The 25311-nt window shown below is 42.2% G+C and overlaps 1 protein-coding gene across 3 annotated transcripts in view; it reads left to right on the forward strand.

The window, feature by feature from the left end:
• Nucleotides 1-25311, forward strand: part of MICU1 (mitochondrial calcium uptake 1) — a 376908-nt gene that overhangs the window by 249935 nt on the left and 101662 nt on the right. For all 3 annotated transcript variants that reach the window (XM_033940604.1, XM_033940607.1, XM_033940605.1), the window contains exon 7: nt 8721-8803. In XM_033940604.1, coding sequence (XP_033796495.1) covers nt 8721-8803 — 83 coding nt within the window. The remainder of the gene's footprint in view (nt 1-8720; nt 8804-25311) is intronic.

The following is a 25311-nucleotide window of genomic DNA, read 5'->3' on the forward strand; positions in this document are numbered from 1 at the left end:
ACCGCACTGCACAGAACAGTCACTACACTCCAGCAGCATCAGAGAGAGAAGAACCATGGGCTCAGCTGTGACGACATGACGTGTGTATAATGTACGTACTCATATTGCAAGACCTCGCTCATTTATCAAGTTAAAATTTAATAAAATGTTTTGCTCGTCCTGCAAAACAATTGCATACCAAGTTACTCACAATCCAAGGTTTTACTGTATAAATGCCCCTATGCATCTCTCTGCTGTGCATTTAACATGTTTCTCATACTGCTTTTGTAGTGCTACTGTGGATTCTCTCAATTTTCTTTTTGAAAGGCGAGGAAAGAACAGAGCACAGGGCAGGCAGAGAAGGATGTGGGTATGGGAAGGAAAATTCAAGATCCTGCAGAGGAGATGGAAAAATAAAAAAAGAAAAGGAAATAAGTGACTAAAGATGAGCAGAAAAAAATTTGATAGCGAGGAGAAGAAATCTATTCAATGTTAGCTGTTCTCTGATTTATGTGATAATGCCTTTGTAGTAGTTCTGTCACAGTTTCCTGTACCTTCTTGGTGATTTCTGGCTCTGTCTTATGTATCACAAAACGCTGAGTCAATTTTCCTTCTACCCTATTAATTTCATGGTCAACCAAATCCCAAAATTTCTAGATATTTCAGAGATTCATAGATTCAACCATAGAAGAGTTCCCTGGACCAGGTTTCACACGAGAATAATCCTACTGTACAGGCTGGTATGCAGAAGTCTTGCTTCCAGAGTAGATTTCCAGTTCTACTTGAACTTAAACAGGAGATAAGGGATTCACTTCATTGATGCTTTTAGAGGAAGAATCTACTCAGGTACAAGACTTTAGATATACCTCTCTGGATACAGATCACCAGAGATTTAGGGCTCCTTTTACAAAGGTGCGTTTGGGCCTTAAAGCGCGGAACAGCGCGCGCTAGCTGCTACCGCCTCCTTTTAAGCAGGAGGTAATTTTTCGGCTAACGTGCGCTAATCTTGTGCGTGTGCTAAAAACGCTAGCGCACCTTAGTAAAAGAGCCCTTAGGCTTCCATGTACTCAGTCTCATGCCAAAGTTGATTGAAGTGTTGAAATGGAAGAGATGCACTAGGAGCCTCATTTCGTCTGGCTTTTCTCCAATTCTGATCTATAGACAAAAGGTTAGTAAATCAGGAACTGATATTTTAGCTAAAAGAGGCTCAGTATTGTGCACAAAACAATGCACACATAGGCAGTAGATTCCACATGCTCAGTCATTTTCTTCTCTCTAATGCTTACTTGAAAGCTGTTTAAAAGGAAGTTACGAATATTGGGCCGACATTTGATATAAAAAGGTTTTTGTGCTTTATGAAAGCTTTATGAAAGCTTTATGAAAGGAGAGGCGAGTTAAGACAAGTTATAGCTTTTGAGGTGCAGATCTAGCTCACTTGAAAAATTAGCATAAAAAATTTGAAAAAGTGAGAAAACTGAACTAGAAAATAAAATTGAAAATTTAGGGAAGGAATAATTTAAAACCTGGATAAAATTTCAGCAACATTTCTTTGCATCATGCATGTTAATTCAAAGGTGGTACAGTATATTGAATTGTGCTACATAACATTCTAACCCTTTCCACAGAATTTAGCCCTAAGCTGCCACAGAAAACTAAGGTGTGGAGCATGGGCAGCAGCAGTCCAAGGTTTCTCCCCACTCACAAAAATTAATTAAATTGCAGCCGAGACAGTAGTAACACAATTTTCCCAGGCACATTGTCCCACCGTAGAAAAAATACAGTGCAGGAACTGGAAGTATACATTTCTCCGTTCTGACATTACGCTTAAATTTTGTTCTGAAATAGGGCACTTTGCTGAGGCAGACAAATAAGGAATAGTGGTTTTAAATTAGTATGTTTATGCTGAGGTCATGCCAGGTGTAAGTCCTAAGCAAATAGGTGCATGCCTAGGGCCTAGATATTTATGAGCAGCATTTCCCAGGTCAGCTACTGGCAGAAAAAAGAGCGGAGTGGCCAGGTTCACTGCTACTCCCATAAGTCTCTCTTGTCCTCTCCTCCACCTTTGGCATGTTTTCCAGTGGGCAGAGAAATTGGCAAACTGCTTTCAGTCTGCTGGTTTCTCTGCAGTCAGAAGCATGGGAGCACTGGCAAAGTGAGGGTGGGTGGTGCCTGGGGAGGTGGTGCTCTCCCCCCCCCCCCCCCGTGCGCCCCCTCTTTCCATGTACCTTTTTTAATTTTCTAGGCATGTCATGTCAGCTATCGTTGCTTCTTAGGTGCAGGGCCCGGAAGTGACGTCAGAGACAATGCTGACGCGTGCAGCGAGTTTGTAATGCCACTTGCGCAGGGAAAATTGAAGAGGTACAAGGGAAGAGAAGGGGCGTGTAGCGGGGGGTGGAGGGAAAGAGCAATGGGTGCAGAGAGGAGAACGGGTGCTGGCGCCCCTGCCAAGATCGCACCTGGGCAGACCCCCGCCCCCCCTTACTTTGCCACTACATGCGGAGTCTCACCTGAAGAGAAAGAGGCAGCGGTAAATGTGCTGGAGACTGGCTGCTGCTGGCTGGAGGGGCTGAGAATTGATATCATTATGCCAGGGGCAGGGTAGAGGTTTGTGTATTGGTGTTTACTCATTTATGGGAGTTGAAAAATGTATTATGGTGGCTGCCAAGGGCTCACCAAAGGGTTAATACATCTTAACTGTGAGGTATTCTGTGTATTGCTGAAGCATTTCATACTGCCCTGCTTATTATTTTACAATTTCTGCAGTTTCTTCCACTTTATGGAAATATCTGTACATGAGAGTATTGTTTGGTATGAAGATTTCTTCTCCCTCATCAGTTCATAGTCAGTCGCACGCCAACAATGGAGGGCATACAATTCAGCACAAGACACCAGCGCGCTGCAGGAAAACTTAGTTTTAAAGAGCTCCGAAGCGGGGTGTGAGTGGGGACCCCCCCTCCCCCACTTTACTGCATAGTATTCGCACTGCAGTTGGAGGGGGGGGTTTGGGGGTGGAACCCTCCATTATAGAGAAAACGGAACTTCAGATTTTTTTCAGGAAAAGTTCAGTTTTCTCTATAATGGGGGTTACACCCCCCCACACACCCCCCAACAGCAGCGCAAACAGTATATAGTAAAGTGGTTCCTCCCCACACCCCCCATCGGAGCTCTTTAAAACTAAGTTTTCCTGCGGCGCGCTTGTGTCTTGCGCCGAATTGTCAGCGCGCTGATGTTTGGCGCATGATTATCCCATCACCCCATCATCCTTGCCAGACAGAATTCAGCCACCAGTGTGAGTGAGGAAGGGAAAAAGCATTCTTTCCAGGCACTTTCAGAACATTGATTCACACTTTCTAAAGTTCTTGGAGATCTGATGACTTGATAAATATGGTTATATTAGTTTCTAGTTCCTAGCTGGAAACTCAAAGGCAACAGAGCATGTGTTTCAAAATGATCACACAATAAGAAAATGGAGAGTTTAAAAATTAATAGCAGAATAGCAATATTGAATGCCGACACCTCCCTCCTTCACCACCAATGAAAATTATATAGAAAACAAAGGATGATTTCCTTACTCCAGTCACTTATTCACTTTTGCAGTCCATGTCTCTGAGGCGTGTGTGAGCTGGAATGGATTCAGTGATCTAAATATGAATGATGATGCTAAAGCATTAAGTAGTTAATCAAATTAGGGTGCAGTTGAACAGTGATTAATTAAGCATGAAAATGTAACATGGACTATGGACTAGATTCACTAAGCAAACCGATTGTGTACCAATCGATTTGTGACCCGATTTTCCTCTGACCTGATTTACTAACCTCTGTACCATTCCGATCCACGCAGACAAATGAGGGTAAGGGCATCCAAAAGTAGGAAGGACGCGAGTCCCCCCCCCAAAATTGGGCTGCCCGATCAAAAAATAAGCGACTGCTGAGGACCAGTCGCTCAGATCCTTTCCAACTGCCCTGCTCTCTGCCGCCATGCTTTCTGCCCCGACTTGCCTTGCCCTTCCCCGCAGTGCGAGCCCGTGGTTTTAACCCGCGGGTTAAAACCACGGACTCGCGAAGTAAAAAAGCTCTGCCGGGCACAAAGGGCCAGTGCATGCACAGACCATCTACAGTCAAGGAAAATGGTCTGCGCATGCTCAAGGATCGCGATCCGTGCGGTCGGTGAGGGGGCGTGCCAATGATCACCCCCATTTGCATGACATCGCATTGAGAATTTGTCAGCCTGCCACGGATTGGGCACGATCAGGCAGGTAAGTGAATCTAGCCCTATGTATTGTTTCCCGTTTTGTCCAAAGCAACTCAAGTCAATGGAGAGATAGCTCATAAGACTGCAGATGTAATGCGAGACAGCTTCTTGATTTATTTTTGTATGCTGTGCTGAGTTTTATTGTCTGTTTAGAGTTTTTGTGGATGTATTATTGTGCTCCGCCTAGTATTTAGGGAATATAAAGAAAGAAATGTAAATTGTAAATAACAAAAGTATGCTGACATCTGGATTTAGGGTGTGCTAATGCGGGACTTTCCTGAACACTAAGCCCAGACTATTTTTTGATGTTCAGGTTGGCTACTGATGTTCGCATTTGTGCATGCTACTTAGAAAAAATTAGCTCAGGAGCATTTACTGCCTCCTATTTAGGAGACACTAAATATTCCTGCAATAACCAGTTAACATGTGGTAATCCAAATATGCTAGCTGGTTAATGTTTCTATGTCCATTCTCCACCCATGTCGCATCTCTTGTAAAAAATATAGTTAATGCACAGTTAGCACATAGAAAAGGGGAACATAATGCAAAACTCTTTAATGCGTATTGCTAAAGCCTGTTTTTCTGCACTAAGTGAATGTGGGCCTGATAACGGTTTAGTGCAATGGTTCCCAACCCTGTCCTGGAGGACCACCAGGCCAATCGGGATTTCAGGCTAGCCCTAATGAATATGCATGAGAGAGATTTGCATATAATGGAAGTCAGAGGCATGCAAATCTGCTCCATGCACATTCATTAGGGCTAGCCTGAAAACCCGATTGGCCTGGTGGTCCTCCAGGACAGGGTTGGGAACCACTGGTTTAGTGGAAGGGCCCTAGAAGTTCCCACTCTCGTCAGAATGCTGAACTGCTGTTAGAATTTTGCTGTCCAGGAGAATGGTGTAAACACAGTACATACTACAGTAGGAAACAAAGTTTACACATATAGGAAGTAATCACAGAAAGGATTTTTCACATCTGTATGTCAGTATGCATGTATGTATGGAGGCAAATTCTGCATAAGAAGGCTTTTCTAAATTCCTACTATCAATTGTAAGTGAATAAAGGGACCCCAGGGAAAATGAGATCTGCTCTCCTTGCACTAAAATGACTGAAATCAGTGGCTAGGGAGATGCTGAAAAAGCATTTAGACAATCACTGGCCAGTAAATTAGAACAAATGATTAGCATCACTAAAAGCAGATCCAGTGGAACCTTGCAAACCTTTCAATACAGTGATAAATGGCTGAGACACAGGAGGTAGCATAAAAGGGTTTTGCTACCACCTTTGATATGCCACTTTGTTATCTGCATGCATTTTTGTTGACTGCACAATTTACGGTACTTCTGTTACACAAGAGAGGCTGTTTTGGATAGATTATGGACAGGCTGCACTATAGCGTGTTCTAGTGTGTGGCATCATATTCCAAGTTAAGAAGAAATTAGATTATTAATAATGGTGGAACATTGGCTGTTCCTGGCCTAGCTGTATACAAAATGCTTGGATTTAATCATCTATTTTCTGCCTCTGGAACTGGCTCCTTTATATATAAGAGTATATATAGGCAATGGCATACCTGGTGTGGTTGCCATCTGTAGAGGAGCACCCCTTCCTCTAGTCAGTGGTGGGGGTGGAGTGGCCACAATCTGCGTGTGTGTAGGGGCCGGCGGAGCTGATGGCTGCATGCGTATGGACTGTGGCATGTCTGTCTACCCCCTTACTGGCTGCACCCAGTGTGGACCACCGCACTGTCCTTGGTATGCTTCTTATGTACATGTCGGTATCCATGTGTGAAAGACCTCATAAAAATGACTTCATATGTAAAAGTTCATGCAGTGCAGTTAGGTGAATAATTTTATGGGATTTTAGTTCAGGGGAGCAGTGTGGGTGGAGTCAGGATTTACATGCTGCCATTGGCTCACCAATATTTCTGCAGGATTTGTGTTAGTATCTTGAAAGACACACAGGTGCCTACATGTATTTATAAGGTAGGTTAAAAATAATCACCTTCCTGTTCTATTAATCTAGGCACCCTGTTACAAAATTACTCTTATACTATGCAAAATGTGCATAAGAAAAGAGGTCACAACAATAGGAAACAAGACAATATTGCCTTTGGAAAGGACATTGACAAGCCTTGAGTAATGTGTTCAGTTCCAGAGACTTTGCTATGAAGAATCAGAAATCTATTTAAAGGGTGGCTTTCAGTGTAGCGCAAGTCTGTAAACAAATTACGGAGTATCTATAGAATAAAACATTCAGAGGGAGAGGCTAATGGATGTTTGTTCCAGGAGCCTAAGATGAAAGTAGTCTCTTCATGCTGTCTTTGTATATGTGCAGCTGAACAATGCTTAGACAGTGAGCCCACTAAGGACAGAGAAATTACCTGTATATTAAAATGAATGAACCACAGAAGGGCAGTATATCAAATCCATGACTTTTTACCCTTTAAGTATCTTGATGTGCTTCTAGAGGAGCTGCTGCTTTTTCTTCCTGATATCTGTTACATAGAAACAGAGATAAATAACAGCAGATAAAGGCCAAATGGCCCATCCGGTCTGCCCATCTACAGAATCCACTATCTCCTCCTCTCCCTAAGAGTTCCCACGTGGCTGTTCCATGTTTTCGTGAATTCAGACACAGTCTTTGTCTCCGTTGCCTCTACTGGGAGACTATTCCAAGCATCTACCGTGCATCTAATAGGTGTATGATAAAACATTTTATCACATAAAGAACTGCATTCAGGGTACCAGATACCTCTCAAAACACATTGTGATGCAGAGGCATAGCAAGGGTAAGAGGCACCCCCTGCACCCTCCTCTCCGCCCCTCCCCTTCACGCCACACTCATGCCCTCCCTTCCCCCTGTACCTCTTCAAATCTCCACCAGTGTGAGCAGTTAGATTTGGCTTTCTCTCTGACATCACTTCCTGGCCCCACAACCAGGAAGTGATTTCAGAGGGGAACCAGCTGCTCTGGCAAAGATGTAAAGAGATATGTCGGGGTGGGGGGAAGAGAGGGCACAAGCGTAGCATGGGGGGGCGGAGAGGTAACAGCTCCCCCACTAAGACAGCGCCTGAGGTGGTCTGCCCCCCCCCTTACTACGCTGCTGCTGTGACGTTTACTGGGCCCTGCCCTCACATTGCTTTATTGCTAAATTCAAACAGGTTGGTTTTCAGCAGATGGTGATCAGTGTTTCTTTAAGTACTGAATGCTGCTGGCTAAATTACATCCATATATCCATATATTCAGTGCTGGGCCCTATCCAGGTCTTTGGCAGCACCAGGAAGCTAACCAAGTATGACTGAGCATAGCTGTGACTGTTTTTTTTGCAGTTCTACATACCCTATTAGCTATATCGGCACTGATCCTAAATATTGCACGTGCTTGCATAACTTTCAATTCCACCCCTAGCCCTCGCACTAATTTGAGAGTGTTGTGGCTGTTAAGTTGATATTCAGTGGTACGGCTGTTTAAGTGCTGCAGAATACTTTATGATTTAACAGGGCAGGAGCTTCTCCTGTGTTAAATTGCCTTAAAGATTTTAGGATCAGTATTCAAAGTGGATACTTTCTGGATTCAAAACTATTCAGACATCTTAGAGTTAAAAATGTGATGCACTATGTAAGATGGAGCAAGTTATTGGATCATAGCACCCTTGTTTTCTAGTAGAGCAATACTTTATCTGAACATGGAAGTTCTGCCTCCAGTCACACTTTCCCACTACACAGCAATAATTCTGTCCCCATTCATTGTAGTAAAGTTAATCACATTTTGTTTTGTTTCTGGTTTTGAAAATCACTTTCCCATATACAGTAGACTGTCTGTTAACTGGAACTCAATTAATCAGAACTCTCAAGCAACCAGGGAAAAAAAATCTAAGAAATACTGTATAATACTTTAAATAAAAATGAAAATAAAATCAATTTCTGGTGGAAATTTAAATGTAAACTTGGCATGCCACACCTGAGTATGCTCACGCTTTGCCTACCACATGTCCAGTAGTTTGTCTGGAACAGTTTATGGTATGGCATAGTATGAGGCCTATTTTTAATAGTAACTCTCAAGCAACCAGCAACTATATTTATCCGGTATCTATCAATCCCCATGGGTGCCAGTTAACTGAGAGTCTACTGTACTTCACTAACAGATACTAGTGCTTTGTCCTGCTCATTTAAATGTGAATTCAATTAGGTATTACATGGTAACATTTCTTTAATAGTTTCTCCATGCTACGATAAAAGGATTAGTGTTCCACATCTGGTAAGTCAAAAATTGTTTCTTTTGGCTTAAGTTTTCCCTTAATTAAAAGTAAAACATATTTTAACAAGACTAAAACTGGTAAGTTTAGAGTATTGGTTTTCCCTCTGTTTTTAGCTGAGAGGAATCACATATTCATTGCTAGGTACACCCAGATATTTCTTTAACTAACTGTGAGCTGGAATTAAAATATACTCGTTTTCTTATATCTCGTTTATTTCCTTTTGTGTGTAGCTCCTCAGAGGAATTTTGAGATTGCCTTCAAGATGTTTGATCTTAATGGAGATGGAGAAGTTGACTTGGAAGAATTTGAGCAGGTAATGGTTGGAGTTTTTTGGGTTTTTTTTCTTTCCTTTCTTCCCCATCTTCTATATATGCCTTTATTTCACCTCTTTATTTCACCTAATAGTTCCTTCTGTTCCTTTTTCTTCCTACTCCCTGGGAATGAATTCTAAAATTCTGCTTTCAGAATTCTACCCTCATTTGAAAACCACTGAGGGATTTCCCCCTATTTTAACAGAATAATCTTTCCACTGTTCTTTTTTTTTTTTCCTAATGTTTATTTTAATAAACCCCCAGCAGGTTATTGCAGCAGTAGTCCTGAAGCCAGGAGCCTTGCACTAGAACTCCTTTTATGAGCTCTAAATCTGGCCATCTGATACCACACTTAGTATTTACTGCATTCCTCCCCCACCCCTTTCAACAGTTCCATTTATTTTTGATAGACTGTATGACTTGCTTATGTTGTAATTAGTTAAAGACATGTTCAGTGATAATTTTAGTTCTTTAATGAAAATATTTTTTCTATGATCCATCCATTGTTCTGGGCAGATAATAAGTAAAAACAGCAGGGGGAAGGACCTTAGCTGTCTGAGCCAATCGGGGCCTTAGGCCCTTCCCAGTGCATTCCAGAATGCACCAGGAAGGTGAAAAAAAACTGTACGGGGAGCAGTTACCGGACTGGAGGATATTGTGAGGAGACTCGTGGCTGGTCTCAGACTCCAGCATCAGCGGCTTCTTTTCCTCCCGGTTTGCAACGCCGACAGGCATCCACAGAGACGGACCCCTGACGTCATTGGGTCCGTCTCCAACATCGTAAAAGGCAGCTGCTGCTGCAGCAATCTGGGAGCAGTTACCGGACTGGAGGATATTGTGAGGAGACTCGTGGCTGGTCTCAGACTCCAGCATCAGCGGCTTCTTTTCCTCCCGGTTTGCAACGCCGACAGGCATCCACAGAGACGGACCCCTGACGTCATTGGGTCCGTCTCCAACATCGTAAAAGGCAGCCGCTGCTGCGGTTGCGGCCGTAGCCGCGCGGCCGCAGGGCGTGGCCAAAGGGGCGTGCCCTAAGGGGCACGCAAGGCCCCTTGGGAGCCCCTTTGGAGCCACAAGGAGTCCAGGAATCCAATTGAGGTAACTTTTGATTTGGGAAAATTGACCTGACCCGGATCCTGCTCCCCATAGTTGGATCTAAGATGGTTGTTCCATGCCTATTGCAGTGAGGACGTCGGCGAAGACCTTTCTTCTTCTTCTTTAATTATGCCAAAAAGACGGGGAAGGAACGCCGGAGGAGCCTCCCGACGACCCTTAACCCCAGTGGTAACAATTGATGATCTTCTCCGACGCCTACAACGGGAGCAAGAAGAGTCGGGTGCTAGCTCGTTGGGGACACCGCCAGAGAGTGGAACGGTGGGGAGATCCCCTGAGCTTGATGTCACTCTTAGCCCCGACGTTAGGACGCCACCCCTTCAACCGACGCCGCAAGCAGCTAGCTCTCCACGGGACCAGAATGCACCCGAAGAGGTGGTTTCTTCTTCGTTCCCAGAGGCCAGCATGGAGGGCTCGCCGAAAATAACAACGCAGAGTGATATGTTATCTCTGCAAGGACTTGCGACCGGGACAACAGAGGCTGGGGAAATACAAGACGCTACCGAGGTAAAGCTAATTCCAGAACATTTAGATACTACACCATTACAACTTTTTTCACCTATAAAACCACCTAAAGTCACACTCGATGCATTATGGGATTTGGTAGTGAATTTGGGGAATTCTTTAAATCCCCAAATAAAAAGTTTGGATAAAGAATTAAAAGTACAAAAAGAAGAATTAAATGACCTAAAGCAGGATATGTCACAACTTAAAATAGAGTCACAAAATACAAATAAGGAGCTAATGCTTCTGAAACAAAATCAAGATTTGTTGGTTAAAGATAATATAATACTCAGGAAGAAGTTGGAAGCACAGGAGAATAACGGTCGAATTAATAATTTGAGGTTTATAAATTTTCCAAAGATCCTGTCAATTTCTCCTAGAGAAATGGTGAAAAGGTATTTTATGGAAATATTGGAAATTCCTGAAAGTTCCTTACCTCCTCTTACAAGAGTGTATTATCTTCCTGCCAAACCCCAATCTAAAGAAGAAAAAATTGAAGAACCCCAGGAGAGGTCACTGGACATTTCCGTAATATTAGAACAATCAGATAGAGAACTGGCCGTTCCAGCCACTCTCTTGTTGTCTGTCGCTTTGGCCCCAGACAAGGATTGGATAATGAAACTTTACTTTAAAAATAGGTCCAAAGACTTCCTGGGACAGCACATTCAGATTTTCCCTGATGTCTCTAGAGAGACTCAAAAAAGAAGGAAAGAATTTCTACTTTTAAAACCTGGAGTGACTCAAATAGGTGGCATTTTCTTCTTGAGATATCCATGTAAATGTGTGGTTAGATATTTATCATTGAAGTATATTTTTACAGAACCGTCTCAATTAATTGGTTTTCTCTCAGGGAAACGTCTTGAAAAAGGAATAACAACAGCAGCGCCCATGGAAGGTTAACTCCCTGCACTTTAGTAAGACATGGACTTTTTCTTTTTAAATTAATTTGAATTACATTTGTTCTACTCTTTAATCTTGGATCCAATAATTTTGAGGACTAATGTGAGATCAGCTAGGATATTGATATTTTATTTATCCATTATTATTTTTCAATTGAACTATGATTGTGGTATATCTTAATTTTGGAATTTCAGTTTAGTATGTTGTTTGACCTCACTTTACTGTACAAGATGTATATGCTTGGTGATATTGTAAAATTCTATAAATAAATAATAAAAAAAAAAAAAAAAAAAAAACTGTACGACAACCTCCTAGCCACTCGAGCTGCAACACTCGACCCACAACTCTACAACCTATTGACCATGACCACAGACTACAAAACCTTCAAAAAAGAAATAAAAACCCTTCTATTCATAAAGCACATAAAACCGAACTAACACAATCAGAAATGTCCCAAGCATCACCTGCAACTACTACATATGAACTTCCAATAACATGACAACTCAGATGTAATCCTTGTAACTCAAAGAAATGTACAAACTACTCCCTGAATATTTCTAATCTCCGGACAATCCATTTGTAATCCGCCTTGAACCGCAAGGTAATGGCGGAATTGAAATCCCTAATGTAATGTAATGTAATTTTGAAGAGGCAGGCCTGCCGGCAGGAGGAAATGGATTGCGGCTTCGGGGAGCACTGTCAGTTCAGCTGCTCAGGGATAACTTCCTCTGCTGTATCAGTTTATGGTTGCTGTGGCCTGACTTTAGGATCCCGTGGTAGGATAGATAGGCGCCTGATATGTAGGCCCGGGTTTTCCGGACCTGCATTTCAGCCGCCTGTCTTGGCTAAATTTAGGCGCAATTCTATAACCAGCACTGTTGAGTGACACATGATTGGCAGCCGCTTTTAAGGGGGCCACCAAATAGGCACCGGTTACAGAATCCTGCCCTTTGTGCATTGGGGCCTGTGAGAGCCTGAAAAAAGAGGATCCTGGAAACAGCTAGGTTAAATTCTTATTGTTCAGTGTTTTAAGGGCTAGATTCACTAAGCAAATCGATTGTATACCGATTGGTTTGCGACCTGATTTTACTCTGGCCCGATTCACTTACCTCTTTGCAGATCCGATTCCAATCCGTGCATGCAAATGAGGGGAATGGCATGCAAAGTAGGCAGGGATACGATTCACTAAAGAAATTTTTGAAAATGACTGGGCTGGCCAATCAACACAAGAAGTGACTGCTGGGGACCGGTCGCAAACGTCCTTTCTGACTGTCCTCGGGCCTGAAATCCCAGCCCTGCAGCCCATCTCTGCTCTCTGCCCCTTCCAGCCAAGTCCTGCTCTTACCACCCCAACTCTCCTGCTCTCTGCCGCCCTTCCCCACAGTGCGAGCCCGTGGTTTTAAAGCAGGGCTGCACTGCGGGGAAGGGCGGCAGAGAGCAGGAGAGTCAATAATTGCCTGCTTTTAAAAAGGCTGCCGCCACCGGGGATTGCTCTTCCAGAGCAGGAGAGTCTGGGCCAGTGAGTTAACCTATTTAAACACGCAGCCCGCATTCCAGCTATTTTCTGAATGGCTGTAGGTGTTATAGCTCTTTCTTCTTATAGAATTGTCTTTGGGTGGTGGTAGGTTGGATCTTAAAACAACAGGGTCTTGGCTGTTGCACGAGCCCGCCGCCCCGACTCCTGCTCTCTGCCGCCCTTCTGAGAGTGCCAGCGTCTCCACACAGATTAACAAAACACCAGATGGAGCGTGAGATAACTGCCAGGGCAAAGTACTCAGGGCTGTCAGCGGGCCTTTCTGCTCCCACGGAATGTAGCACTCAGCGACCATTGCTCATCCTTTCCCAGCGCAGGAGAGTTGGGGTCAGTAAAAAAGACCGCCCTCCCTCCCAGTAAAATGAACACCAAACACATGCGCAGACCATCTACAGGGAAAGCAGATGTTCTGCGTATGTGTCAGGATCGCACACTAGTGATCCGTGCGGTTGGAGGGGGGTGTTCCTCCGATCGCCCTCATTTTAATTTCTTTGTTTGATGAATTGGTCAGGCCTGCACATATTGGGCACGGAGAGTCAGGTAAGTGAATCTAGCCCTAAGTGCCTGTTTAAGGCTGCAAAAGTACAGTACTCTGAAAGTGTTTGTTACAGGGGGAGGGCTATCCCATAGTCTGACCCTCTTATTGAAAAAAGAGGGATAAAAATGGTAGTTAAGGTGTTTTGTTGTGTTTTTTTTTATAAATCTTTATTCATTTTACATCTTACAACAAGTGTAACACTAAATAACAATTGAAATTGAATACATCACTTGAATCACTATCATATTCAACATAAAAATATTAAAATTTTAACCCACTCCCTCCCATCCCAACCATAAACCTATGCAATCACAAACCTCATATACAATATTCTTTACTATTGATCTAAACATTTGATACAATTCTTAAATCCCTCCCCCACCCCCTCCTTTGTATTGTATTTATAATGGAAAAATGGTATCTATTCATTACAATATCTTGTCAATGGCCCCCAGATATCATTAAATTTATTATAATTCCCTCTTTGTATAGCAATTGCTCTTTCCGAGAATCTCGGTGAGAGGGAGAACTAGAAGGCCTTGAGCATGCGCAGATGCTCAAGGCCCAGCAAGAGGCAGGAACTTCTTCAAGCGGCACCGGCACGTCCTGTGGGCTGCGTGCCGGTGCCAGACAGGAGGAAAGTTTGAAGTTGTTTGGGTGGGGGGTGCCGGTTCGCACGGGGGGCCTTTGTGAGTGAGGGGAGCGATGCCGGTTCTCGGGGGGGGGGGAGGAGGTGGAGAAGCGCCGCTGGCCTCGGGAGGGAGGGAACGTATCAAGCGAGTTTCCCTTAGTTCCTATGGGTAAACTCGCTTTGATATACGAGTATTTTGGTTTATGAGCATGCTTCTGGAACTAATTATGTTCGTAAACCAAGGTTCCACTGTATAAAGATACTAGATATAAATTTGAAAAAAAAACCCAAAAACCCTGGTAAACGCTAATCATCACTTTACAAATTAACAAATAGAAATAAAACAAAAATGGAAAATAAGATAAAACCATTTTATTGGGCTAATACCTTTTTCAATTGGCTTTGAGTAAAACAATATTTACTCCTATTTTTTAAAAAGTATTTCCATGTAATTTCATTGAGTGCCCCCCTAGTCTTTGTAATTTTTTAAAAAATTACAATCAATTCACTTTTACCTGTTCTACACCACTCAGGATTTTGTAGCCCTCAGTCATAGCACCCCTCATCCATCTATTTTCCAAGCTGAAGAGCCCTAACCTCTTTAGCCTTTCCTTATACAGTATAAAAGGAGTTTTGGCCCCTTTATCATTTTGGTCACTCTTTGAATCTTTTCTAATTCTGCTGTATTTTTTTTTATATATATACAGTGACCAGAGTTGAACACAGTACTCAAGGTGAGGTCACTCCATGGAGTGATTATAGAGGCATTATAAAAAGCTTAATCTTATTTACCATCCCTTTTCTAATAATTTTTTTTAAATTTTATTTATTTATTCAAAATATCAAATTCAAACAAGCAATTTACATACTTGTGCACAGATTTGTAAACAGTTAAAAGAAAATTTATAAACCTAATTCCACTTAATTCAGTGTTTTAGGTTATTCCATTATAATTCAACTATTTAGTCCACCATAATTTGAGAGAGAATTATAGAAAAAAATAATAATAAATAAAAAAGTCTTATCCAACCTAGAAAGCGGCACTTATCTGCAGTACTACAGCCATTCATGACAGGTTATATACTTTCAGCTATGGGCACTACTTGCTCTTTTGATTCTATAAATCTTAACAGTTGTTTAGGTTCAAAAAATAGGTAACTCTTATTCTGATAGGAAACAAAATATTTTACAGGAAATTTCAACAAAAAATTTGCTCCCAAGGCTAGGACTTTTGGCCTTAATGCCAAGAACTCCTTCCTACGCCGCTGAGATCTTAAAGACATGTCTGGAAATATTCTAACATTAGAACCTTGAAAGAGACCTGTAGACACGACATTGAAGGCGTCGGCGCAGTGTGCCACGGCCTCAAGGAAAGCAAACAGAATGTTGGGTATCATTAAGAAGGGTATCATGACCAGGACAAAGGAAGTCATCCTGCCACTGTATTGTGCTATGGTGCGCCTGCACCTGGAGTACTGTGTTCAGTTCTGGTCGCCGTACCTCAAGAAGGACATGGAGGTACTTGAGAGGGTCCAGAGAAGAGCAACTAAGCTAATAAAGGGCATGGAGGACCTCTCATATACTGACAGACTGAAAAAGCTAGGGCTTTTCTCCCTGGAAAAGCAGAGACTTAGAGGAGACATGATAGAAACCTTCAAGATCATGAAGGGCATAGAAAAAATAGACAGGGACAGATTTTTCAAATTAAGGGGATCAAGAAGTACAAGGGGGCACTCAGAGAAATTGAAAGGAGAGAGGTTTAGAACGAACGCCAGGAAGTTCTTTTTCACACAGAGGGTGGTAGATACATGGAATGCGCTACCAGAGGATGTGATAAACAGGAGCATGCTACAGGGGTTCAAAGAAGCTTTGGATAGGTACTTCGAAGACAAAGGGATTGAGGGGTACAGATAAGAGTAGAGGTAGATTATAGGGATGGCATTAGAGGTAAGTTACAAAATTAATCAGGGACCACTGTTCAGGCACTAGGCCTGATGGGCCGCCGTGGGAGCGGACCGCTGAGCAGGATGGACCTCTGGTCTGACTCAGCGGGGGCAACTTCTTATGTTCTTATGTTGATCATTTATATGTCGGAAATACAAATGTAATACATATTCTCTATCACATTCCATAGCAAGAGTTATTAACAGGGTTTTCCTTTCCGTTATAACCTCTAAAGAGTTTTCCATAAAAGTTGTTAAATTAATATCTTCGTTATTTGTCCCTTGAATCTTATTAGGAGTAGAGACTTCCACAGGTTTCTTTATTTGAAAGTAATTAGCTCTGACAATAGGTGGTAAATTTTCTGTAGGAATAAGCAGAATTTCCTTAAAATACTTTCTTACCATCTCCGTTGGTGAAATTAAGGGACATTTAGGAAAATTAAGGAGTCTCAAATTATTTTTCCTTAGTTGGTTTTCAAAGCTTTCCATTTTCCTGGCAATATATGTTCTTTCCTTTAATAATTCCAAATCCAAAGTTTTCATTTCATAAATTCTTGTCTCCTGTTTTTCTATCTTTTCACTCATGTCTTTAAGGACCAAACCCTGTTGCTCCACTTTAGAATGGATAGTCCCATAGTCGGTATTTAAAGTAGAAAAAGACAATTTGAGGTTTGCGTCCATAACTGAAATGACCTGCCATAAAGCCTCCAAATCTATTTTCTCCGGCTTCTCCAGCACCCCAAACATGATATTAATTCCACCCGAAGCTCCTCTCACCTCTTCTGCAGTGTGGGATAGCTGTTGCTGTTCTCCTGCCTCTCCAGCTCCCGATGGCATTGGAGCTACCGACCCTCCTTCTCTGAGGCTCGAGATCTCCTCCCGGGTCATCGATGCCTCAGGCACTCCCAACTCTGCACTGCTTCCGGGTTGCGGTGGTGGCTGCCTTTGTTCCGGGCTTAACAACGCCCAAACCTAGTGGCTGAGTTCACCTGACAAATTCGGGCTTGCCCCTGAAGTAGTCCCTGCTGACTCACCCGATCGGGTAAGCGCTCCTTCGATTGTTGTTTGCACCAGATGCGGTGCCGCTATCGCCGCCGGAGGGTTGCCGCGAAGGGCTCCTTTCCTCTTACCCATCTTGAGTAGTGGAACTGTTGTAAAAAATACGCCAGCTGATCAAAAAAGAGGGAGCCTCCTTCTCAGGCGTCCGCGCTCGTCACCATCTTATTTCTCTCCCCCCCTTTTCTAATAATTCCTAGTATCCTGTTTGCTTTTTTGGCTGCCACCATACATTGGATGGAAGATTTCAGCATATTGTCTACAATGACACCTGGATCTTTTTCTTGAGTGCTGACCCCTAAGGTGGACCCTGGCATCTGGTAGGTATGATCTGGATTATTTTTCCCAATGTGCATCACTTTGCATTTATCCATGTTAAATCTCATCTGCCATTTGGATGTCCAATCTTTCAATTTCCTATGGTCTTCATGTAATTTTTCACAGTCCTCATTTGTTTTGACAGCTTTGAATAATTTTAATCACCTCACTTGTCATTCCTTTTCTAGATCATTTATAAATATGTTAAATAGCAGTGGTCCCAGTACAGATTCCTGTGACACTCCACTGTTCACCCTCTTTCGTTGAGAAAAATGGCCAATTAACCCTACTCTCTCTCGCTTCTGTTCAGTAAGCAATTCCTAATCCACAACAGACCATTGCCACCTATCCCATGATTCTCGTCGAGAACTTTCTGAAAATCTAGATACTGGCTTACCTTAACTGGCTTACCTTTATCCACATGTTTATTCAAACCTTCAAATAAATGAAGTAAGTTGTTGAGGCAAGACTTCCTTGGCTGAAACCATGCTGACTCTGACCCATTAAACCATGTTTGTCTACATGTTCATAATTTTATTCATTATAATATGCCCGGAACTGCCTCTGCTGGGTAAGAATTGCCTCTGCTGGGTCAGACCAATGGTCCATCGTGTCCAGCAGTCTGCGCCTGTGGCGGCCCTTAGGTCAAAGGCCAATGCCTTAACTGAGTCTACCCTTACCTGAAGTCAGGCCAAAACCACCTTCATTAGATCAGTATACTGCTTTTACAGTATCCTGTCCTGGTTTGAGGAAGGGGGTACTGTTCTCTGAAGGCTAGTCAAAAATGTATTAAAATTAGTTCAATAAAAAGATCACTTTATTTTCAATTTCTATTTATAAACATTTATTAACCTAACTGTAGCTACAATACTACTTAAAGCAAAAAAAAAAAAAAAAAAGAATTCTTTTTTTCTATTTTTGTTGTGTCTGGTTTCTGCTTTTCTGATCTTCTCTTCACTCTTCCATCTACCCTCTTTCTCAACCCCATCCACTGTCTACCCTCTTTCTCCGCTCCTTCCATCCACTGTCTGCCCTCTCTCTCATTTCAATCCTGTATCTGCCCTCTTTCCTTTTTCATCCACTGTGTGCCCCCTCTCTCTCTCACACACTCACTCACTCACTTGGGTCTGGCATCTTTCTCCTCTTCCTGTTCCCTTTCCATCTAAGGTTATCATATTTCTAAAGACAAAAGAGAGGATACATGACCCCACCCTGCCCCTGCACAAACTGAGCCATACGCATACGCCAGTAGTAGATTTTTTTTTTTTTTTAGTAATAATCCATGAGGCACACAACAAGGTATACCTAGGAAAGGCAGCATCTTAAACACGGCAGTGAGCACTAGAACATCAGTATACCCAGTGTAAAACTAAACAAGCCAAATTAGTACAGGTGGATGCTGCACAGTCAATGCTAACAGAAAACCATGTCTTTTTCATACACCCTCACCCAGTATGGAATTATTCACAAACTAAAATTAAGAAATATGTAGACAAAAGTTTAACTGAACCACCAAGAAGCCAGACTCTGCATACAGTGCAGCACTACAGAAATAGTGATGCATGTCCCCTGAAGATAGATGTAAATTAGGAAAAAATGACAAATAATGATCATCATTTTACAAATTTACTAATAGAAATAAAACAAAAGATGGAAAATAAGATAATTTCATTTTATTGGACTAATATATTTTTCAATTAGTTTTCAGAGGCCAAAACATTCCTCAGGTCAGTACAGTATATTGTAGTTATGGTATCCTAACCTGACCTGAAGAAGGGGATTTTAGTCTCCAAAAATATATTATTAGTCAAATAAAAAGATCACCTTATTTCCATTTTCTATTTATAAATGTTTATCAATACAGCTAGATTACTACTTTATACTAAAGAAAAATAAAATTTTTTTATTTAAATCTTTGTCTTAGAGACATTTGGAGCATTGAGATTAAGCATCAAATTTCTGTGTCTCAATGGCCACGAATTTGGTCTTGGAGAATGAGATATAAAGTGTCTGCATCTATGAGACAAACTTGGTTCTTTTTGTTACATAGAGCATTTTGGACCCCAGTTAGATTACAAAAGTTGGATAGCTCTAAGTCTAATAGATGCTGGCATTGTAATCTGGAAGCAGGGACTTTAGATCATTTATTATACTTTTGTTCCCTGTATCATGGCCTTTTGGAAATCAATTTGGTCACAAATTAATTCTTTATTGGAAAACCATGTAGCTCTATCATATGATACAATCCTATTTGGAACGTCAATGAGAATAAAGAGTCAAATTTCATCAAATAATAATAAACTTTTATTGATAATGACAGGAGTCGCCATTCAGCATATCACCAAAAATTGGAAAAACCACACAAGACTTAATTACACTTTCTGGTGGAATTCATTGTGTCATATATATAAAATGGAAAGAATAATTGCTATACAAAAAGGGAATTATAATAACTTTAAGAAGATTTGGGGGCCATTGACTACTTATTGTAATGATTAGACGCCTTTTTACATTGAAAGTATAATTATAATTATGGGAGGGGGTTTATAGTTATAATATAGGTATAATTATGAAGATAGCATATATATGTTAACTTTTTGTTATATCTGTGAATAGGATGGGTGGGGGAGGGGGATAATTTATGTACTTCAGATGATAATAGAAAAAATTTCAAGTGATATGTATGAATTAATTGATGTAATATTGTACACTTGATGGAAGATGAAAAAAATGAATAAAGAATCGGAAAAAAATTTTTTTTGTCTTCTCTGGCTTCTGCTTTCCTTTTCTTCTCTTCACTATCTTCCTTCCATTCAGCATCTGCCCTTTCTCTCCTTTCCATCCATCATCTGCCATCTTTCTCTGTCCCTTCCATCCACTGTCTGCCCGCTTCCCCCTTCCATATGGCATCTGCCCTCTTTCTATGCCCCTTCCATAAACTGTCTACCTGGTCCCCTTTCATCCAGCTTGTGTCCCCTCTAATTTTTACATGATTCATTCCAGCTTCACTCCTCTTCATTTTTATCTCCCCTTTCTCTCCCTTCCCATCCTCACATGCTCTGACATGTCTCTCCTCTCCTTTCCTTCGTTCATTCCCCACCCCACCCCACAGTCTGGCATCTCTCCCTCCCTTCTTCCTCCCCCCCCCAGTGGTTTGGCATCTCTCTCCTTTCCTTCCTCTCTCCAGGTCTGTTATCTTTGTCTCCTAACTTTCCATCTCCCCCCCCTATATTTTGGCATCTCAGTTTCCTTTCATCTGTTTTCCCACACCATACTCTAGCATCTCTCTCTTTTCCGTCCTCCCTCATGTTCCAGCATCTCTATCCTCACCCTTCTCTTCCCTGCCCCCATCCCATGGTCTAGTATCTCTGTCTTCTTTCCTCTCCCCTCCCCCTGTGGTTTGAAATCTCTCTCCTCTTCTTCCCTCCCCTCCCCCACCCCGTGGTCTAACAACTCTTTCTCCCTTCCTTTGCCCTGGACTTCCTTCTTTTCTCCCTCTCAATTTGACTTCTTCCTTTACTCCTCCCTCCAATTGGGTGCAACACTGCTTCCCCAGTCCTCCAGGGCAGGCTGCCTCTTCCAATCTTCAGGCCACTGGCAGGGTCAGTCAGTTGCATACGCTGCCTTTGGCAGCCCCGGAAACTTTCTCTCAGCGTCAACTTCCTATCTATTCAGAGGCAAAGCTACTGGGCCACTTAAGGTAGCGTGTGCAATTGATTGACACTGCTGGTGATCCAAAGATTGTAGACTTATCTTCAGTGGACATGAGCATCGTGGATACCCAGACAAAATGAAAAATTTTCAAAAGCTGTCCAGACGCCCAGTAGAGCCCTCAAAAAGGTAAACTCAGACATCTGGTAAACCTATTCCCATCCCACCCATGCTCTGGCATCCCTCCCTCCTACCTCTATAGCATCTCCCTTCCCTTTTGTTTTTTCTCTTCCCTAGTCTTCCTTCATCTCCCTGCCCCCAATTGGGTGCAGCATTTCTCTCTTTCTCACCCATGGGATCTGCTATCTCTCTCTCTTTTCTTTTTGCTACAGGCAGTCCATCTTACAATCTTCGACCGCTGGCAGTGTCAGTGAGCTAAACACTCTGCCTTCGGTAACTCCAGAAGCTTTTCTTCTGCTTCAACTTCCTATCCTCACAGAAGCAGGATGCTGAAGCAGAGGGAAAGCTTCTGAGCCACCAAAGGCAGATTTTAAGCTACAGCATGGCAGATCCATAGGATCTACCAAATCCAACTTTTACACTAGGCTCTGCAGCATGGGGAACCCCAGATTCAAAACTGGAGCACCCCCTTACAACACCTTAAACCCCCTTATGCCCCTTCACGGTGCATCTGGGGAGGGACTTGAGGCTCTGATTGGCTCAGATTGTGTAAGGTCCCTCCCATAGGAGGGGATTTAACCAATCTGGGCCAATCAGAGCCTCAAGCCCCTCCCCAGTGCATCCTAGTTAAACGACCAGGTTCCAATTTGTATTAGCCTCATTCTGCTGTCCTCACTACAGATGCATCCGGGGACACCTCTTTAGAAAGAAATCACACACACACAAACGCACATGATCCAAACAGATGTCTCTTTTATTCAGAGTACTGCATACATATTTATAGCATTTCACATGGGTCAGCATATGACTGTAGGAAAGGCCATATATGGTAACAGGATACATAAAAGCAACTAGAAAAAGGTAGCAAACATAAGGAGGGGGGTTTGGGAAGTTTCCATAACTATGGCATATAATACTGTCTTGTCTGAGGTCTAGCAATGCTTCTTATTTAAGTCCTGACGCACAGCTACAGCACAGGATGTGCACAAAATGTGGGGGTAATCTTGGCAAAACTAATCAGCTATAGAACAGAAAAGAAAAGACCTTGTGGCCTCTTGACAAACAAGAACTGTTTCAGCAGTTTTTTTATATATGTTACACAAGCAGGAATAGAATAGACTTACAAGAAGTATATGCCCCTTCACCCAGGATGCACCAGGGAGGTCTATTTTGAAGAGGTGGGCCAGCTGGCCAGAGGGAGTAGGCTGGTTGTAGGGATGCCATCTAAAGAAAGATAAGGGGGAGAGGGTGGGGTTTGTTAGAGGCGGGGGGGGGGGAGCAATGTGCATCTCTTCCTCTGCCAAGGAGGGTTGGGGGTTGTGTCGGTTTGGTGGCAGGAGAGATTGGGCATCTCTCCTGCTGCCAGAGAGGTGTGTCAGTTGGTGGCGGGAGAGAGTGAGTATCTCTCCCACTGCCGGGGGGTGGGGGGTGTTGGTGGGCAGCAGGAGAGGGTTACTTGCGGCTCAATTTTTTTTTAAATGTTTTTATTTTTTTGCCTTGATTCTGCGCATGTGCCCATCGCTATCACCAGCGATGGGCACATGCAAATTTAGCAAATCTTCGCTGCTGTTCATCGACTTTCCTTTTTAAAAGACACCTATATCTTGTAAACCCTTATTTCCACAACTATTGTTCCTCTTTTGTAGAACTTCTTTGACAATCAAAACGTTTCTTTTGAAGCAACCCCCCTACCCAAATGTACTTCCCTTTCCATTTTTTCTCCCTTTATTTTTATTTTCCGTTTTGATGTATTTAATAATTTTCCTCTCCCCATTGTTTCCCTTTCATATCATGTACGTCAATGCATAAGTGCTTTCCTCTTTTTAGATAAGCCAAGTTTTTATCTTATTTTTTTAATTTTTATATTCTATTTTATTGTTAACCGTTTAGATACCTGTATGATAAACGGTATATCAAAAATAAAGAAACTTGAAACTTGACCTCATTTGCATGAGCGGTTTTTGAGAATGACTCGTGTTTTTGAAATTGCTACAAGAACGCCTACGACAGTACCCCACCAGTATTTAATACCAGTTTTTGAGAATCTGGTCCTGATGGAGATCCCTTGAGCTGTAAACAGAATGTAAGGGATTGCAGCACTGATTCATAAGAGGGTGAGAGCTCCAGTTTGAGTAAGGCAGAAACTGTTTCTGATTGTCTTTGTTTGATGACCCATTTTTTTTTTTTTTTTAAGAATTGTTAATGCTTTTGTTTTGAACTGTGATGAGTTTGGTATTGAGTTTGCCAGGTAATTTAAAATAAATCTCGACTAAGAACTGTGCACTCCTTGACAGGTCTTGTTTAGAGAAAGTTAAGAGACTGAATAGCTCCCCAGAAGCACTCTCTGTAAAAGTAAAAATGAAGCAGGAAAGAGATTATGTTAGATTTTATTGAGGCTACAGGGAAACTGGAAGTGAATGCCAGAATCTACATAGGAGGAGCTTGCCAGGAGCAGCTTACCTATCACTGTACCATCACTTAACTTTTGCCTGTATCAATGCTAGCCTATTAATCAGCATCCTTTCTTTGATAACCATCTATCCTCTGATGTAAAAACGTGCAATATAGAGGAAGCCACAAGGAGAAGAAATTATGGATGTTATCTGCATAAATGCTCTGATGAGTTCAGCCATTGCTTGAATATGGGGAACCAAATACAGATTAAATAAGATCACTGATAAAACTGACTCCTGAGGTACATCCCCTTCCAAAGGGTGCCTTTCTAAAACATATATTTCCCAGATTTGCCAGTTCCTCTTTGGAGAGGGGGGTAAGGGACGAAAGAAAAGAGCAATCACAATCTCGGTGTTTCTCATTGCCTCCAGTTGAGCTCAGAAGATCTTATGTTTCAAAAGTATCAAAAACAGTCAAAATATCTATTAAGACTAAAACATATTTAAAGCCATTATCAATGCCCTGATTAACTGAACAAATGAACCTGTTCCAAAGATAGAAAAACAGTGGAACAAGAAGCTATGCAATAAAACTGGAAGGAAGACAAATTAAAAGCAACATCAGGAGATATATTTTAATAGAAAGGGTGGTGGATGCTTGGAATATCTTCTTGGTAGAGGTAGTAAGGATAAAAGCGGTGATGGAATTCAAAAACACATGGACAAACTCACAGGATATCTGTATAGCAAGATGATAGAATCAAAGTATTGAGCATTTCTGCTCAAAGCAAATCTTAAATGAATTACACATTTCAAAAAAGCATAAAGGGGAGTAATTTGCACAGAGCAGTGATAAAACACTAAACAAAAGGTGGGAGGGTTACTTGCAGTAATTTACTGTAAGACTAAATTATATTTAGGCATGAGAGTAAAAATGTTTCAGTAGAATAAGCCTGACGAAATCCAAATTGGTCTGGGTAAAATAGATTATATTTTTCAGTAAACTCAATAACTGATAATGCCACTTTTTCCATTAACTTTGTTAAAAGTGTAATAGTATGGAAATATTATGCACTGTGGGTATATGTGCATATATTTCACATGATTGCTTATAAGCTGTTCAATTCATTATCAGTGCTGTGGTTCTTCTGCAGCCTTGTCTATCTTAAGCCCTAGTAATTAGAGCTGCACTCTTGTATGTGTTTTTTATGCTTGGAGCTCTCTGCACCTGCTTGAGTTAGGGAGTCTCAAATGGAATTGATGCACTGGCTCCAGCAACTGTCAGAGCCCACGTTTCAGGTCAAGAGTTTCTGGAGGTAAATTTTAGTGCTGTCCGTTTCTCGATTCGAAAAAGATTCCAGTTTTGCTGAATTGGTTCAAATCAATTTGTTTTTTTGGTGGTGGTGGTTGCTTTTTTAATAGACTTACGATTCAGGCTGTCCAGCCAGTGGGGTCAGGACCAGCACTTTCTGCCGCCGCTGCTGCTTTTCCGATGCAGCATTGGCGATAAACTGAAACAGACGGGCTGTGGGACCTTCCCGTATATACCCACGGCTGCTGGCCCACTCTCTCCAATATTGCTGCTTCTGGAGCAGAGCAAGCAGCCACAGATATGTATGGGAAGGTCCCACAGCCAGTCTGTTTGAGTTTACCGCTGCTACTGCTATTTCAGGAAAGCAGTAGTGGTGGAGGTGCTAGGGGGCAGATACTGGTGGATGTGGGATGGGTGGGAGATAGGGCAGATGTTGG

Source organism: Geotrypetes seraphini, chromosome 4, assembly GCF_902459505.1.
Source record: "Geotrypetes seraphini chromosome 4, aGeoSer1.1, whole genome shotgun sequence".
NCBI lineage: Eukaryota > Metazoa > Chordata > Amphibia > Gymnophiona > Dermophiidae > Geotrypetes > Geotrypetes seraphini.